Source organism: Galleria mellonella, unplaced genomic scaffold (assembly GCF_026898425.1).
Source record: "Galleria mellonella isolate WM207_F2 unplaced genomic scaffold, CSIRO_AGI_GalMel_v1 utg63, whole genome shotgun sequence".
In the NCBI taxonomy this organism is placed as follows: Eukaryota; Metazoa; Arthropoda; class Insecta; order Lepidoptera; family Pyralidae; genus Galleria; species Galleria mellonella.
The window spans coordinates 13,024,212-13,043,950 of NW_026442130.1; the positions used below are offsets into that span (position 1 = coordinate 13,024,212).

Below are 19,739 nucleotides of genomic sequence, written 5' to 3' on the forward strand. Positions count from 1 at the left end.
ATCTATGACTTTGCTCGCATTAATTATGATGAATATTATTCTACAATGTTAGTTTATTGTGTGATCCATTTGCGTACTAAATTTTATTTAAATCTGTTGAGTCGTTTGAACATAGTGACTAACTAGGTTTTTACTGTGGCATTTTACGTGTGACTTAGTACAAAAAGTACTCTATATATAAAGTATATATAATATCTGTCTGTGTACCAAATGTTGTTCAAATCCATTGAAATAATCAAATGTCCATATATCCAAACATCTATCAAACTCACACACACATTTATAGTATTAATAGAATAGGTAGAACAATTTATATTGTAGAGGTTTACATAAATAAAAAAAAAATTATAAAATTAAGTTTTTTTCAATAATTTTATATAACAATAATCGATTAAAATCTATAGCCGTCTCGTTCATTGTAAGTGGGCTGACGATTCCTGCTACCGAAACCGTTTCCGTTACGCCCGTTTCCGTTATTTGCCACAGGCGGCAAATAAGCGTTGTTGACACCGTTTGAACCACCAATACCACTGTTGGGAGAGTTAGCACCAAAGTTTCTCGAGTTTTGGTTTCTTGGGCTGTTGCGGAACAAAGCAGATGTTGTGACTACGCTGTCATCATCGCCTTGGTCATAGTTGTTTTGGTTGTTGTAAGCGTTTCCGTTAAAACTGTTTCCGTTATAGTTTCCGTTGTATTGGTCACCGCTGCCGTATTTCGCTTCGTTGTAAGATCCTGTAATTTATAAAATTGATGTTATATGACATAGACGTTTGAGAATCATTCTTATACAAATAGACTTGTATACAAACTCTTTCAAATTGTCATCCTTTATGATTTTACTGCATAATAAATGACAATGTATTCATAAAAAGAAGCCAGTCACGTATAGCCATATATAATAATAATCATTATCATATCAGCCTTTATCTTCACTGCTGAACGTAAGCTTACCCCTTGCCAATAGTTTTTAGGTTAGGTTTTTAGGTTTAATAGGTTTTGCCAATAGTTGCCATGCTTAGTAGACGGATTGGCAACTGCAATCAGGCTTTAGAGATGTTTTAAGAGGGACGCTGCTGCCCATCCCTCGCCCTCCTTAGTCGATCGACTCTTACAACACTCACGGGAAAGATAGGGATGGCCTATTGTATGCCGGGACCACATGACGCATATTTTTATAAGAATGTAATTGTAATATACTTAAATGTTTTTTACAATAAGAGAGAAAGAAAGAGAGAGAGAATATGCTTGATATTAACTATAAATTTTGGATATGGATAGTAGTAACTGTATTTATTATTTTTCTTTTTACTAGGTGAAATAAAGTCTAAAATAAATAAATAAATAACAGGACATAGGTAATTAATATGAATGCAACATAGCGGCTTTATTGCTGTAAGCAATCTTTTCAAGGCAACGTTTAGGTAACGTAGTGGATAATAATTGTAAACATCAAATGTTACATCCGGGTCGGATTGTGTTCTGATGATGTCCACAACTACTTGCCAGCCCCATATCCTAGTACCTAGTTGGTCCACTCCAGTTGATCCAAGTTACTTAGACTAAATTCCCAATTTGACGTGAATTTATTTTATTAAATATATGAATATTATTCATATTTCGCTTAAAGTGAATGTATATAAATAAATCAAATAAAAGTATGCTCACCGTCATCAAAAATACCAGCGGCCTCATCACGCTCATTCTGCTCCAAGGCTCTCAAGATCTCCTCAGGGATTGGAGGAGGAGTGGGAAGATGATCTCCTTGAGGGACGAATCCATTTTGATCGGCAGTGTATCTGTTTCAAAATAAATAAATAAATTTGTGGCAAATAAATCTATTAAAAACTACTTATCTAATACTACATGTATCTATATAATACTTGTAGTTAGTACCTATATATTGTTCTACACTTACACAGGTATACTATAATATAACCTGTATCTATCTATCTATCCATTTAAGAGCTGTGCTCCTGTTGGTGCAGCTCTTGCCACTCACTACGATTTTCAGTGAGTCTCTTCACCTCTTGATACGACACGACACCAACTCCTTCCTTGATCTGCCTGGTCTTAATAACCTGTATACTGTATGATTATTTTATTTACCTTAAATGTCACTATTTTTTTTACATAACTTAGAATGTCAAACAAGCTGACGGCCCACCTGATGGAAAGTAGTAACCGTCGCCTATAGACATGAATAGTACCATGGACATAACAGAGTATACTGTTTCGCCCATGATTTGCTATTATTAAGGACTGAGGTGTTATGCCTCTGTACCCTGTAAATTAACTGCCATATCCCACCCTTCAACCCAAAACATAGCCATCCAAACATAACTGCTTCACGGTAGAAAAAACAAGAATGGAACAGAGGTACCCAATCAAATAACTTTACAGTCCACTGGTCATCCCATGTACTTGAAATCTTCTTCTTTATATACATAGATAGATATAGAAATATTGTTTATATACGTAGTTATAATCTAACACATATTATATAAATAACTAATTAATTATCTTCTAAAATCGTGTTTGAAGTCTAAAATTACTATGTTAAACTTGTTAATAACGATGACCTTGCTATAAAATTTTTTAAATTTTTTTTATTATAACCATATAGATTTTAGTTAATTAGCGCTTTTAACTCTGCACCTTGCTCGTGATTATGTGTGAAGAATACGTTACCCCAAACCTTGGCATATCACTTTGGCCCTAATGTAATGTTGGTTATATATAATTAATCGATTAAATGATGTAGCTTGGATAGATATTAATTATTTTTTTTATATAAATATAGAAACTGACGTTTCGGTCACGTATTTTTCGATATCGACGGTAGAATATTTCTATTACATTTAAACCTTACGATCCGCCTAATCGTAAACGAATACCGTGATTCAAGAATGATTGTTTGGTACATTTGTTGCTTTATTCAATTTCGTTACTCGTCTCTTATATGCAAATCAGTTTCTCAGACTCTTGATTTTACTAATTCTTACCACTTAACCGTCCTATTTTTTTTTTTTCGTTTTTCAAATTGTTTAATAAAAAGAGAATTGTTATTTCCGTAGTGCTTAAAGAAGCAGGTAAAGTTATGGCCTAAAGACCATACTAAACTTTACCAGTATTAATGTGTAACGAAAACAGTTTAGCAACTTACTTTATTCTTTATTCTTTGTTGTACACAAAACATACTGTTAATTACAATTCATTATAAACATAATGTACAAAGGCGAGCTTATCTCTAATAAGAGATTTCTTCCAGCAAAACTTTAACTTAAATCCTTGCAACAAATTGTACCTTTCTCATATATTTTACAGTCCCTAGTAATTTCTATTATTATTTTTTTTATGTTTGTTTTATTCATTTTCCTTTTAATTAGAACACGCAATTAAATAAGTAATTGCTATTCAACAAACATAAGTAAGCAAAACAAAAGTACCAATTCAGATAATTTGTATAAAAACTCTCTCGTATATATTCGATCAATAATGATCGTTTTAGAAATCAACAAGTAATTAGTCAAACTTAACAATATAGAAGATCAAATTGTAATTATCTACAGAATCTAAATGCCAAATGCATTAGTTACAATTGAAGCTTCAGATCGATACATCGATCGATCGAGTACATTTCTATTGTCTTGTTTTAAATTAAGGTTACGATTATTTAGGATCTAGAATGAGTAATAGGTCAAAATGAACAAACAAAGAAGTTGTTAGGGGTTTGTATAATGTAAAGAAATGACCTATTGTGTAAACCAATATTACAATCTAATTCTAATTTCGTGGCATTTGCAGTGATTTGATTAATTTTAATTCCAACATTAGATAATGTTTTATTCGGGAAGGACTTTAATGTTTAAAATTAAGCCTCTATATTTTTAAACCTTTATATTTTTAATTTTGACTTTCATTTCTAGATTAAACAAAAAGCATATTGCTTACTTACTACGCGAAGTAAGTAGTAATATGTTTTTACACGATTGCCAAACAAAAGGAGTGTACATATGTTTGTGTATGAATATGTGAAATATATGAAATAGTCTCATGTTTCAAGTTTTATATGTTTATATTTATGTAAATGTATTCATAAGTTTTACTTTATTTCATTATAACTTTTAAATGCCCAAACAGAATTAGATATGTGGAGTAAAATCTTAACGTTATAATCTTTAAATCATCTCGAATTGTATTGTAGCTGTAAACATTGACTGGGTAGTCTTTTTTAAATTTTTTACAGCTTTGTGTTACATTTCTTCATATTTAAATTAATACACAATAATTACATGTTTAAGCGAATAACTTAAAATTACCAATATTTTTCAAGTGAATTCATAGTTTCATAAATTATAATCAAATAATAACCTCTATATAATTATATTTATATAATGAAAGGAAGCGAGGTTTCGAAACTTTTTTATTTTCAACTAACTTCAAAAAGAACAAGACTCTTAATTTGTATATTTTTGTTTACGTTTGTTATTTCAATACTCTGTTAGTTCTAAATCGATTTGGAAAATCTTGGATTTTGGAGAAGAGATTTTTTTTTTTATCTGAAAGGATATAAAATCGGTTTAGTAGTTTCATTTTTAGACCAATATAACTGGTTTTGTCACAATTGATGTCGGTTTTTTTTCGTGGAACACAATCTTTAATAATTACATTTTAATTGCAACTTTGTGTTCATGATTTCGATATATTTATCAGTTGACCAAAATAAAAAACTTGTATCTTTCTTATCCCAAATACCACAGTATGTGAAATTTCATGACTGGTTGAGTCATTAAGGTGTCAAGAGGTAATAAACAAACTCACGTTCACATTTTATAACGTTAGTAAAGATAAGGATATCGCGGTTGCTAAATTAATTGAGTTAATTGATGTAATATTTTATGGTTACATATTTAAATTACAACCTAATTAACTTACCTAATGCTGTAAACTTGTCCATCGTCACCAGTATAAGAGAATCCACCCTGAGCCTCTACGCCGTTTGTAGCTACACCACTTTCTTCAGCATAAATTCCATTCTCCGTTTCATAGGCGTAGGAATATGTTTCTCCATCGTTAGAATTATCTTGACGAAGAATAGCAGCGTTTCTCTCGAATGCAGCTTGAGGACGTTCCGGTCGGTTCTCAAAATCACCAAAACCGTTATCGTATTGACCAGAATTACCATTCTGGGTAAAACCATTTCCGTTCTGGGAATAGGCATTTCCATTTGGAGCAAATTCGTTATTTCTTGCATAGTTGTTTCCGTTAACACCGTTTCCGTTACCGAAAGGAGCACGGCCCTGGAATTGTGAGGACCCTGATGTTGGTGCTTGCAAGAAGTTTCCAGACCCTCCTGATGACTGAGCGTTAGATGGAGGCAGATAAGTATTGTCCAGTTTGGCAGCACTGGCCCAAGCACATACAGTGAGAAGGATTAACTGAAATTTTTAATTAAAAGTTTTAATTAACGATTACCAAATGAATATCAGGCTAAATGTAACAGACGTAACTTAATCGAGAGTAAGTCACGAAAGTGAATAAATATCTCGTTGGAAATTGAATTGAAATATGAAAACTTTTATTTTACTATTTTTCAGGTTAAATATATCACATAACTGTAGGATTTATCTGTTGTTACAATATGCAATATGTTTACTCAATAACTGATAAGTAGATTTCAGATTAATATATGTTCAATCTGTAACCTATATTTTTAGAAAATTAGAACTTACTAGCTCTATCTCGCGATTTTACCCACGTGAATCAATATATGAAATACTATATGTGCTATGTTAAGCTTTAACCTATGCATATACCAAATTTGATTTAAATCAACGGAATTGATAGAATAGTTTTTGCGTAAAACAGTAACAAACATCCATTCATTCATCATTACAAATTTTGACTAATATTAAAGGATTCATAAGTAGATAACTGAAAAATAACTGAAATATGTCCCTTTAGTTGTAAAAATACATCATTTAAACATTTATTTAATATAATCAAATATATTATTGTTAAATATTGAAATTTATAGGCACCGTATGGAGTTCTTCAAAAAAGGCATATTAAGGTTTCTTTAGAGTCGAAATCGCGTACGTGACACCCCTAATATATGATTGTTTGCCACATTTGTGGTATTAAAAAAAAATTATTGTAAAGTAAAATCTACTGCATACACGAAAATTCAAACGTTTTGATATCTCGTCATTTATTAGCATTTTGTAACAAATGAAGCTGTATTTTTGTACAAAGCAAAATATATTTGTTGGTAACATTTGTTATATTTGTTAATTTAATATACTAACAAGTTAAATTTATTAAAATAACCCAAAACATGACAAAAAATATGAAAAGCTAAGGCACCGATCATTTGTCTCACGTCTACCCATTGAGACCTTCCTAATGTGCCCAAACATGCTATATCTGCTGTAAGTTGCTGAGGAGTTGGTATCCTGCAGACTATTTAATACTGCAGCATCAGATCAAGGTTACTATCTCTTATAAATGCTATCGAACTAACGGTATACCCTATTTTAAATGAATCGAACTTGTGCAAGTTGGTATTATCCCTTCATCAAATAGAAAATGTATCTTAAAACGCATAAATTATAACTAAAAACTATCTCAGTTACGTCAGCTTTCAAACAGAAAAAAAATGTATCAAATCGGTTCATCCATTTGAGGAGCTGTGACGTCGCAGACAAACACACATATATAAATATCAGATACGCAGGTACATACATAGACTTATAAAATTCCTACTTTTTGCATCGGGGATTATGACATGGCAATGACAAAAACAAAAAGACAGCTGTAAATAGTTTAAGCTAATGTACAGTAATTAAAACGATGTTCTCAGGAGTAAGTATTTTATCTTTGTATGCCTGCTTATAACTATTTAACTATTTATTACCGTACCGACCGCTCAAAAAAGGAGTATAATGTTTTCAAGGTTTATGCATGTAGTTTTATTCCACCATAACTTCTAAATGCCTGAACAAACTTGGATTTAATGGAGTATTGACAGAATTTTTACATCTAAACAAGTGTCATTCGCTATACAATCAGATTTTTTTTTATAACACAGGGTTAAATGAGCATGTGGCTCACCTGATGGTAAGCTATTACCCATGACCACCCACTACACCAGAAGCATGCAGCATTTATATTATATTTTAATTTATATTTATTATAAATACATATCACGACGTATTAAATACGACAATAAAAATATATTTAACAATTATATTTTCATTGTCGTATTTTTATTATTATTATTTTTTTGTTTAATTTTTGTGTAAATTTTCTACCGTTTCTCAACTACATACTAATAACTTTCATGAGATACATTGTATCTATTTGTTATTAAAAAATTAAAAATTATTTACTCTACACAACAATAAATTTATTCACTTCACAGATCTATTATAAACTTGATCACTGAATTTTCATCACAATACTGTTTTAATTAAATCACTCACCGATTTCATTTTATTTTTATTTTTTATTTATTTTTTTTTTTTTTCTATAGAGAAGCTACCACACAGTTGGACTAATATGAACTGATAACGTGCCATATTAAGTACAATATTTATACTAATTCATACAAGAGGAACAGATATGTATTAATATTGTAAGATATTATAAGATGCTCTTGTTCAAAAGTCGTGGTTCGGTATTGCTTAATCGGAGTATAATTCACGAACTCGGTCCATCTTATAATTGTAATGGATGATGTTATGCGCTAGTAAACAATGTTGAGTAAGTTTAAACTGCGTCGTTTTGCTTAACAAGTAGTTTTTTTGTTAGGCAAAGAATAGAAAAAGGTAATCCAGTGGCAACATAATGATTCAACGAAAAAAATTGTAGTAAACTAAACATTTATGCCTTTTTTTTCACTTTTAATTCGCTGGAAGAGAATTTTTGCGCAGTTAAGACACACCTTTGTATATTTACATTCCACTGCTATGCTTCTATATGCTTCTTTATGTATTGCTTTTAAATATTTGTACGCCGGAAACAGCAGGATATGATGGGAATTTATTTACTACTTTTTTTTTATTGCAACTTAGAATGGCAAACAAACTGACGGCCCACCTGATGGAAAGGTGATAACCGACGTCTATAGACATGAGCAGTACCGTGGATATAAGACAGTATGTTGTTTCGCCCATGATACTTCCCATGTGTTACCATTCCTGAGGACTCAGGTGTTATTCCTCTGTACCCTGTAAATTCACTGCCATATCCTACCCTTCAAACTGAAACACAGGCATGCAAACACAATTGCTTCACAGTAAAAACATGATTGGGACAGAAGTGCCCAAGCAAACAACTTTTGTACAAACTCTCCCTCCGGCTTTCATATTGTTGTACCATATTCTAACAAATTTATTATTTATCATAAATATATTATAAATAAATTCGTCTTATTTATTTCTAAGTGACTTCCAAAACACTATTAAAAACACTTCACATCATTTTTTTATATCTCCTAAGTTACTTGTGCCTACTGATGGACAGGGTCTCCGAGGCCGGTCCAGGAAGCAATGGTGTATAGACCTAAACCTCTTTTATGAGTAAAAGGGACTGAATTGAGGTGGCGTCAAACAGAAAGTTTTGGAAGAAAATGGGGGAGACCTTTGCCCAGCAATGGGATATCATGATAGAGGAAAGCAATTTAATATTTGTCAATATAATAAAAAAATCTAGTACCATAATGAAAGAAACAATTTTAATTATTGACTCTTTAATTAATTAATTTATGAAACGAAGCCCAAACATGTTTAATATATAACTATGTTTATAACGCAGTTTTTATAAGATTTTAGGTTTTATTTTTTTCTATTTCCGCAATAATGTGCATGTGCAATTAAAATATAGGTACTAGGTCCAGTTATTAATAAACTGCATCTTATACCCGCATTTTTATTTTTGTATATTTTTTGTTCAACATCTCATTAATATGTAAATTGAGAACATATCAAGTACAAATAAGTATTAATAGGGATAAAAAATGTATATTAATTTATGCAACAGGTTTTTTTTATCTAAATATTTAAGTGTTATTCTGAATCTGCATTTAAGAAGATATACTACCTTCTACTAGTATTTTTTTTTTATTGATAGGTTTCGAAATAGCTCTAGAAAATAGTAGCAAATAATTTACAAAGCTATAGTCTGTTGTCATATGAGGGGTATTAATAAAACCAACAGAAGCCAATTTTTTTTTACATTTTGTCTGTCTTTCTGTCCGTATATTTGTTGTGGCATTATGCAAAATTGTGTTTGCCCAATCATCTATTCTAGACCGTACCTAATATGAATTTTCGTTATCTATATATATATATATATATACATACATACATACATACATACATACATACATACATACATATACATATATATATATATATATATATATATATATATATATATATATATATATATATGTATATTATAGCTGTTATAAATAAACAAAAATTGTCTTTCTTACTTTTGAAATTTGCGCCTACAAAGTAGTGTAGAATATATCATAATCATCATCATTTCAGCCATCATCCGTCCATTGCTGGACATAGGCCTCACCTATAGACTCCTATAAGGAACACTAACTCCCTGTATATTCATGCATTGATATAGGTACAGTGCGCTTTACACAATCGCCTCTTATGATGTTAGGGGTACAAAAAAATTATATGTTTCATATTTTTTGTTCCTCAAACTTTCTTCTCCGTTACCACAGGGATATCTGACTGTTACACTATCGCATAACACGTACTCATATGAAATAAATATGAACTGAATGCTCTCATTAATTGCAAGTATGGACACTCAATGTTCCCAAACGGGTGACCTTGCGAGAGAAACGCTTCGTCGACCTTTAAACTTAAGTATATCAGCTTCCTATGATTTTATTACAATTATCTGATAAATGATTTGTAATGGTTAAGGTCATAAGTGTGCTTATATGTTATTATTTTGAAATTAGAGCATATAATTAAATTTGTATGGGGAGGTCTCTGCTGTAAGTAGCTATGACAGTAAACACGTTATAAATCCGATTAGTATTAAATTATATTATTAGATTACTAGCTGACTCGGCAAACGTTGTTTTACCATATACATTATTTCGAGCACTATACATGAAAATGTATCCTACTACAATTATTATATTGGATTGCCATCTTGCAACCTATAAATCTTACCTTATAAATATCGCGATTAAAAAACAGGGGTTGATCGTAAAGGGGTGAAAATTTGAAGCTGTATGTATTTTTCAATGCTAAATCATATTAAAATAAAAATAAAAAAAAATTGTCAAAGAAATAAAAAAAAAATTTTAGAAGTGGGTCACCCTTATCATTGAGGGATATAAAAAATAGATGTTGGCCGATTCTCAGATCTACCCAATATGTACAAAAAATTTCATGAAAATCGGTAAAGCCGTTTCGGAGGAGTTTAGTAACAAACACCGTGACACCAGAATTTTATATATTAGAGAGATATACTACCTATGTTTGACAGATAGAAAATGCCTTAACCTTTCTGTGCATAATAGTAGAAATTTCCATCATAACATTGAATTACCAAAAATTATATAAAAGAACAAGTTCACTTTAAATTGATCGTGTCTGGATACCTTATTATTGTCCATTGCAGAAAGAAAAAACATAGCTTTCAAATTTTATTTTTTTAACCATTTTTCCTTGAATTTTGAACATGAATTATATCACCTTGATTTCTTTCACCAATAAAAAGATCATGCAAAGAAGGGTTAAAGTGTTATGTCTCATCATCATCATTTCACCTGTTATCTATCCATCGCTGAACATAAACCTCCCCCATAGGGGGTTTGTCAGTAGTTGCCAACTTGGTAGGCGGGTAGACAACTGCAGTTAGTCTTTTAGAGATATTTTAAGAGGGACGCTATTGTCCATTCCTCTAACATTAAGCTCCCTTAGTCACCACTTAAGACACCCACGGGAAAGGCAGGGATGGTTTATTCTATGCCGGGACCATACGGCCACATATCTGTATTGCAACATGTCTATCATTGTGCTAATATATTCTATATATTATATAACTGTTTACCACCACTGCCCTTCATACGCTTTCTGTTTTTACCTAATGGGTAGTTGGTAGAGAATGCCATATGGCATTAAGCTCATCATTTGAACTAAATTTTATTGTGCAACAAAGAATAAATAAACAAATTATTGCATTAATGTAATAATAATTAAATCTAAATTACATTCTTGTATATACTGGCTTTTTAATCTCGAGATTAATCTAAAAACGATAACATAATTCCACATACATTTCCAGTTACCAGAGGGAGACTGTACAAAAGTCGTCTGCTTGGCCACCTCTGTCCCATTCGTGTTTCTACCGTGAAGCAGTTGTGTTTGCATGGCTGCGTTTCGGTTTGAAGGGTGGGATATGGCAGTGAATTTGCAGGGTATTTTGCTTATCCTTCAGGCTATGTCGGTTGCTTTGGTCCTTCTGCGGATATTCTCGTTTCGGATTCTATAACGCAAAGAGTCTCCGAGCATAATCCTCTTAATATGGGGGGAAAGGGATTGTTAGCAATGGAGTTTGACAGCCCCATTGCTAGCAATATTTGGTCGACCTCTACGTGGTTTCCCCTGGAAACTATCGTGAACAATTCTTGTTGAATTCCTCACGATGGGCTAACTGACCTACTTCATCCTCATTTATCATCCATCACTGGTACCTCGCTAGTGTATACCGATAGCACAGGCGGGGTAACCATTCCATTATCACCCATTAAAAAAAAAAAACAAAAATCCTCTTAATAGCTTGTTATGTAATTGAAAGCTTTTAGATACAGGTAACAAATAATATATGGCTACATATATATTTCTGATATCATACTTAAATAATTAATATTAATTAGTTTTTGTATATACATTTCCAGCCCTTAATTAGTTTTTTAACAAATACAGAATATTCTTAATAAGTTTCTTTATAAATATCGAATCATACGTTTTCCAAATAAAGAAAAAAAAATTAGGATCCACTTTGGCTGGCAGTGAGTGATGATGAGTGACGGTGAAGTCAGCTCATTCGGTGTATCGTGGCGAAATCTCCCGGGATTAACCATAATGGTTTACAAGGGGACCACGTGGGAAACCAAACAAAGGTGCAAAACGGTATTTAATCTTTTTATGCAACTTAGAATGGCAAACAAGCTGACGGCCCACCTGATGGAAAGTGGTAACCGTCGCCTATAGACATGAGCAGAAAGGCGAAACAGTGTACATAACAGAGTATACTGTTTCGCCCATAATACCTCCCATGGGTTACCATTCCTGAGGACTCAGATCTCTGTAAGTATCCTGTAATTTTATTGCTATATCCCACCCTTCAAACCGAAACATAGCTATACAAATGCAATTACTTTACGACATATTGTTAACAGTGGGGTAGATTCTTTTAATGGGTGGTATGGTAACCCGGTTTGCGCTATCGGTATACACTGGCGGGGCACCAGTGATAGATGACTGACGAGGATGAAAGCAGGTCAGTTAGCCCATCGTGACGAATTCAACAAGTATTGTTCACAATGGTTTCCAGGGGGAACCACGTAGAGGTCGACCTGACAGGGTATATTTTTAGTAATGAGGCTATTTGACCCAGTTACTAACAATCCCTTTCCCCCCAACAGTGGGGTAGTTAGACCCCAGTACTAAGTACCCCACTCCATTTGACCTCTTTAGTCGTTGCAGCTGAATAGACAGGGTATCATATTCCGAAATCCAACGATACAAATGAATCTCAGATATCGAACGAAGGTCAAAGGTCAAATTAGAAAAATAAATTGATCGATTAAATAAACGTTACGTAATTTAAAACGAAATGAAGTGAAATGTATTTATTGCATGAACTAGCTATCTGCTCCGGCTTCGCACGGGTAGATAGAAAGATGAGTTAGTATTTTATATTAACTTTAATAGGCACATTTTTACTACCTTGGCTTATATGTACGTATCAGCAAGGAGGATTTTATCAGTATCTGTTATGTCCATGGTACTGCTCATGTCTATAGGCGATGGTTACCACTTTCCATCAGGTGGACCGTCAGCTTGTTTGCCATTCTAAGTTGTATTAAAAAAAAAATGCCATGCTTGGCAGGCGGGTACACAATATGCAAAGCCACCGCTGCTGTACATGTTACATCTTTACTTGTTTATTTGTAATGAATAAACTCAAAAATTAATTAACGGATTTTAAAAATTCTTTAACACATAATATTATTAGAGAGTACGTTAAATTAAATATTATTTAAAAAATTGAGATTCCTAAAAATTTACAGTAATGTTAGCGAAGGTAGCGCCATGTAGGTCCCGGTATAGAATAGGCCACCCCTTCTTTTTCCGTGGGTGTCGTATGAGGCGACTAAGGTAACTCATGGTGGAGGGATGGGCAGCAGCGTCCCTCTTAAAATATCACCAAAAGCCTAACTGCGGTTGCCTACCTTGCGACACGTGGCAACTACCAGCAAAACTCCCTTTAGTTTAGTGAGATAATGAATGAGGATAAGAACAGGCACATCGTGTCGAATTCAGTAAGATCGCCTTGGATGGTTAATAGGGTATTTTTTTTTAATTGTTGACAATGGAGTGGTAACTCCACCTGCGTTAACAATATACGCTGGCGGTGCACCAGTGAGAGATGATAGGTGACAATGAAAACGCAGGTCAGTTGGCCCATCGTGATGAACACACCTGGAATTCAGCACGATGGTTTCCAGAGGGAACAACGTGGCGGTCGACCTAACAGGGTATATTGGGGGGAAAGGGATTGTTAGTAATGGAGACTGAGAATCCCATTGCCAGCAATATACCCAACCAAGTCGATCTCTTCGCGGTTCTCCCTGGAAACTATCATGGTTAATTCCTGATGAATTCATCATGATGGGCTAACTGGCCTGTTTTCATTCTCATCTGTCACCCTTCACTGGTGCTCCGCCAGCGTATCCCGTTAGCGCAGGCGGGGTTACCATACCATTTTCACCCATTAATAAAAACAGGGTATATTGTTAACAATAGGTAGTCAGCACTATTAACAAACCCTTTTCCCCTATAGGGTATATTCAGGAGGTATCCTATATTCAGGAAGCTGGTTTGATAGGATTTATTGCTAACTGTCCCTCTTCCTTCTACATAAATAATTATTAATATGTATCCTAGTATTGGGTACATATTTAACATATATGCATGGGATTATATTATTTTGTTTGATTGATATGTATATGTATGTGTGTGTGTGTGTATGTATATATGTGTGTGTATATATGTATATAATTTGTATCGTTGTGTTTGTAAATTGCCTTGCATATTTCCTATATTGTATAATGCAAATAAAGTATACTTATTCATTCATAAATAATGAGGTGTCACTGCCTTTGATATTAAGTTTTTTTTTGCTACACGAAACAATATTAGCAGTGCAGGTACTTCGCAGCTGTATTACTGTATAAAGAATTACTATTTTTCTACACTGCGGAAACATACCAAGTTTAATGCCTTTTCACTATTAAGCTACGTAGGTGTTTTTTGTTTATAAGTACAAATACTGTGTACTTACGAGTATATTGGTGAATAAGCAATTTATCTATTTTTTTTTTTAATTAAGTAATTACTAAAATAACATTGTTATATCATCATCATCATAACAAGTCTCCTCTTTGGAAGGTTTTGCCAGTAGTTGCTACGCTTGACAGGCGGATTGGAGTTAGGCTTTGGAGATATTTTAAAAGGGACGCTGCTGTTCATCCCTCAACCACTAAATTTCTTAGTCGCCTCTTACGACACCCCGAAAAAAGGAATTGTTAGCCTATTTTTTGCCAGGACTACACGGCAATATACGGATACGTATGGTGAGTGAGGGAGTCCGGAGGCCCATCCCATACCCATCCCATACCCATCCCTTTCCTATTCCTAAAATCCTTTCCCCAACCCCGTCCCCCTATCTTACAACACGCAACCATGGCAGTGGAATTAAAAAAAAAAATAACATACCCCAGGGAGGTACCAGTAACCATGTTGCTGGAGAATCCTCTCTCGAGCAACCACGCTCGGGCTGCCCTGCGTATTCTGGGGGGGGCAAAATTCCGCTCTTTGGAACCAAGGGCAAACGGAGCAAGATTTCTACGGCATCCCCTTCGCTCAATGTGAGCTTCTGCAATATCAGGGGATTACATTCTAACCTAAACGCTGTCCACCACCACCTAGAAACGGCGCGGCCGGCATTGCTCTTTCTAACGGAGACACAGATATCCTCTCCAAACGAAACTTCATACCTGACGTACCCGGGCTATAAACTTGAACATTGTTTTGTTTCGCGTGCCGGTGTATGCGCGTATGTCAGAGAGGATATCTGCTGTCGCCGCCTTGGAACTCTTGAAGGTACGGACCTGTCTATTTTATGGCTGCGCGTAGACTGCAATGACCATCCTCGCGTCTATGCATGCCTATACAGGTCCCACAGCGGTAACATCGAAACCGACCAACTCATTGAGCACGTCCAAATGGCTACAGATTCCCTGCTCGAACAGATTCCTTCCGCTGAAGTCGTGATTCTTGGCGATTTTAATGCCCACCATACCGAATGGCTTGGTTCACGTACAACCGACTATGCGGGAAGATCTGTTCATGACTTTGCTTTGGCTTATGGTCTGACGCAGCTTGTTTCCTCGCCTACGCGAATACCTGATGTGTTGGACCATTCACCTTCACTGTTGGACCTTCTGCTGACCACCCACCCAGACAACTATGTGATTTCCGTCGAAGCTCCGCTTGGATCGTCGGATCACAGTCTGGTGCGGAGCGAGGTGCCTCTCATGAGTCCGATTCCACCACGTTCCACGGGTAGACGTCGTGTTTGGCACTACAGGTCAGCAGACTGGGATGAGATGCGGATTTTTTTTGCATCTTACCCATGGAGGCAGGTTTGCTTCACACTGGATGATCCCGACGCCATTGCCGATTCCATTGCTGATGTGGTGCTTCAGGGAATGGAATTATTTATTCCTAACTCTGTGGTGCCCGTCGGCGGGAAATCCCAGCCCTGGTATGGAGCCTCTTGTAGAACAGCATCTCGTCTGAAACAGGAGTGCTTCCTAACCTGGGCTAAAGGTGTGGCGTCGCGAGATCCTAACACCAGTGCTCTTAAAAAGAAGTATAACTCTGCCTCTAGGTCTTTCAAAAGAGTTATAGCCACAGCGAAGTCAGAGCATATTAGTAGAATTGGCAAGAGATTGGCTAGTTTGCCCTCTGGAACTCGAGCTTTCTGGTCTCTTGCCAAAGCTGCACAAGGGAATTTCTGTAAGTCATCTTTTCCACCATTGCGCAGGGAGGATGACTCGTTGGCCCAGAACGCTAAGGAAAAGGCCGATCTTCTTGGATCCATCTTTGCGTCAAACTCGACATTGGATGACGGGGAGAAATCACCACCGACCATCACGTGTTGTAGGAGCTCTATGCCTGACATTAAATTCACGCATAGCTCAGTGCGTAGAGCACTTTTCTCCCTCGAAATCCATAAGTCGAGTGGGCCCGATGGTATTCCTCCAATTGTGCTTAGGACGTGCGCACCAGAGTTGGCTCCGGTTCTTACGCGTCTTTTCCGGCTTAGCTACTCATCGGGCATAGTCCCAAAGTTTTGGAAGACTGCTCTGGTGCATCCGATCCCTAAAAAGGGAGATCGCTCAGATCCAGCTAACTATAGGCCCATAGCTATCACTTCCTTATTCTCGAAGGTTATGGAATCCATCATTAACCGTCAACTGCTCCGGTACCTAGAAGAGCACCAGCTGATCTGTGATCGCCAGTACGGCTTTCGACAGGGACGTTCGGCTGGTGATCTTTTAGCTTACTTAACACACCGATGGGCAGTGGCAATCGAGAGTAAGGGAGAGGCCTTAGCAGTTAGTCTGGATATCGCGAAGGCCTTTGATCGGGTGTGGCATAGAGCGCTGCTTTCAAAGCTACCTTCATTTGGGTTGCCTGCGAGACTGTGCATTTGGGTCGCCAGTTTTCTCAAGGATCGTAGCATTAAGGTCGTAGTCGACGGAGCATGCTCTGATTTAAAACCTTTGAATGCTGGTGTCCCGCAAGGCTGTGTACTATCTCCGACTCTGTTTCTTCTGCATATCAATGATATGTTACAGATAAGTAATATTCATTGCTATGCAGACGACAGTACAGGAGATACATTATATACCGGTCATGCAAAGATCTCGCGGGCACATACCGATGAGTGCCGGAATAGACTTGTGTCTGAAATCGAAACTTCACTCCATCAAGTTTCGATCTGGGGTGAACAAAATCTTGTCCAATTTAACCCCAAAAAGACACAAGTCTGCGCGTTTACCGCAAAAAAGACGCCGTTTGTCGTATCTCCTCATTTTCAGGGCACTTCCCTTGATGAAAAGTCGAGTCTAGGAATTCTGGGCGTTGATATATCTTGCGACGTCCAGTTTTGCGGTCATCTGGAGGAGAAGGCTAAGATAGCTTCCAAAAAGTTAGGAGTGCTCAATAGGGTGAGACGATATTTCATGCCAGAACACCGCCTGAAATTATATAAAGCCCAAGTCAGGCCGCATATGGAATACTGTTCTCACCTGTGGGCAGGAGCGCCACAGTACCAACTCCTTCCGTTAGACCGCATTCAGAGTCGGGCGGCTCGAATTATCGATAGTCAACGCCTTACTGTCCGGCTTGATCCACTGAAACTGCGCAGAGATGTTGCATCTCTGTGCATCTTCTACCGAATTTATCATGGGGAGTGTTCTGAGGAATTGTTCGGATTGATACCTGCTGCTGATTTTCACCACCGTACAACCCGCCACAAACTAAAGTTTCATCCCAATCATCTGGACGAGTGGCGGTCTTCCACCGTGCGTTTTTCAAGGCACTTTCTTCCACGCACAACCATTCTTTGGAATCAACTTCCAGCAGCAGTATTTCCGAACCGATACGACAACATAACCTTCAAGAAAAGAGTATATTCCTTTTTAAAAGGCCGGCAGCACACCTGCAATGCCGCTGGTGTTGTGGGTGATCATGGGCGGCGGTAGTCACTTACCATCAGGTGAGCCGCATGCTCGTTTGCCCCCTGTGTTGTAAAAAAAAAAAAAAAAAAAAAAAAATATATATATATTGTCATAGTCGTAGAATACTGGCGGATCTGACATATATTACATATAAAGATCCGTCAGTATTCTACGACTATGACGATATATATAGTACATATAATATATATATATATCTATATGATTTTTAGATATAATATCGCACCGATACTACAACGTCGTACAAATAAAGAGATACTCATTATACGTATAATTTTGTGTAATGGTTGCATACACTCACCGTTGTCTCGTGAACAGGCAATCTAGGCTCACATGCGCCGGCGCAACACGTCACAATCAATATCACGATTACTATCATTAGTGCGCGTTCACACTGATACCGGCTCAATTATCTCTAACTTATTATAGTGCAGCCAATTGGTTGTGGTGTTACTATAAAATATTATTATTTTATACTTATACTCGTATTTCATTATTTCACAATTGTTTGGAAAACGGGTTATTTTTTGCTAGGGAATACCGTTTTCCTAAATATTTAGAGCCAATTACTTCATCGGGATACCAAGTGTAATGGTGAATTTACAGTTAATTTATTTGGTTTGTTTTTTTTTTTAATGGATGATAATGGAATGGTAACCCCACCCGCGCTATCGGTATACACCGACGGGACACCAGTGAAGGATGATAGGTGAGGATGAAGTAGACCAGTTAGCCCATCGTGACGAATTCAACAAGAATTGATCACGATGGTTTCCAGGGGGCCGACGTGGAGGTCGACTTAATAAGGCATATTGCTAGCAATGGGGCTGTCAACCTCCGTTGCTAACAATCCCTTTGCCCCCTATTTGGTTTGGTTTTAAGTTAAAATTTTCTGTTTTCATGTGTATGAACAACATATATATTTTATGGCATGATATGTGGAGTGAACTATATTGATTAGTTTAACCTAATACATATTTATATGATAGTAAGTATATTTATCATTATGATATAAATTAATTCACTATTATAGGCAAAAGGGTTGCCATAAACATTTTTAGTCCAAGAGTGATTACTAATGTGATGCCGGTCAAACACTTATTTCTTGAATATTATTATATATATGAGAATCGTAACCTAACATATATAACCTAACTATATATACAATTTAGAATGGCAAACAAGCTGAAGGCCCACCTGATGGAAAGTGGTAATCGTCGTCTATACACATAAGCAGTACCATGGACATAACAGAGTATACTGTTTCGCTCATGATACCCCCCATGCGTTGCCATTCCTGAGAACTCAGGTGTTATTCCTCTGTACCCAGTAAATTCACGCCATATTCCACCCTTCAAACCGAAACATAGCCATGCAAACACAGCTGCTTCACGGTTGAAACACGAATGGGACAGAGGTACCCAAGCAATCGACCTTTGTAAAAAGTCTCCCTTTTCTAGTAAGTTCGTTTATTTTCATGAAACTCAGAATTCGAAACAATAATAATTAATAATTATCGTCTATGCAAAATTAGTTATTTATTAAAATAAAAACTATAAAATGTTTTAATAACTAAATAATATATTAACACATCAAATACCTAGATAGTGATTAATAAAATATTTCTATAAATTAT

The 19,739-nt window shown here is 35.7% G+C and overlaps 1 protein-coding gene across 1 annotated transcript; it reads right to left on the bottom strand.

Moving 5' to 3' along the window:
• Positions 1 to 391: 391 nt before the first annotated feature.
• Positions 392 to 7,916, bottom strand: LOC113521882 (pupal cuticle protein 36a-like). The gene is made up of 4 exons (XM_031909934.2): positions 7,485 to 7,916; positions 4,936 to 5,438; positions 1,666 to 1,796; positions 392 to 732 (listed from the first exon to the last, which is right to left on the bottom strand). The coding sequence occupies exons 1-4, from the start codon at positions 7,491 to 7,493 to the stop codon at positions 392 to 394; spliced, it is 984 nt and encodes a 327-aa protein (XP_031765794.2). The 5' UTR covers positions 7,494 to 7,916.
• Positions 7,917 to 19,739: the final 11,823 nt, after the last annotated feature.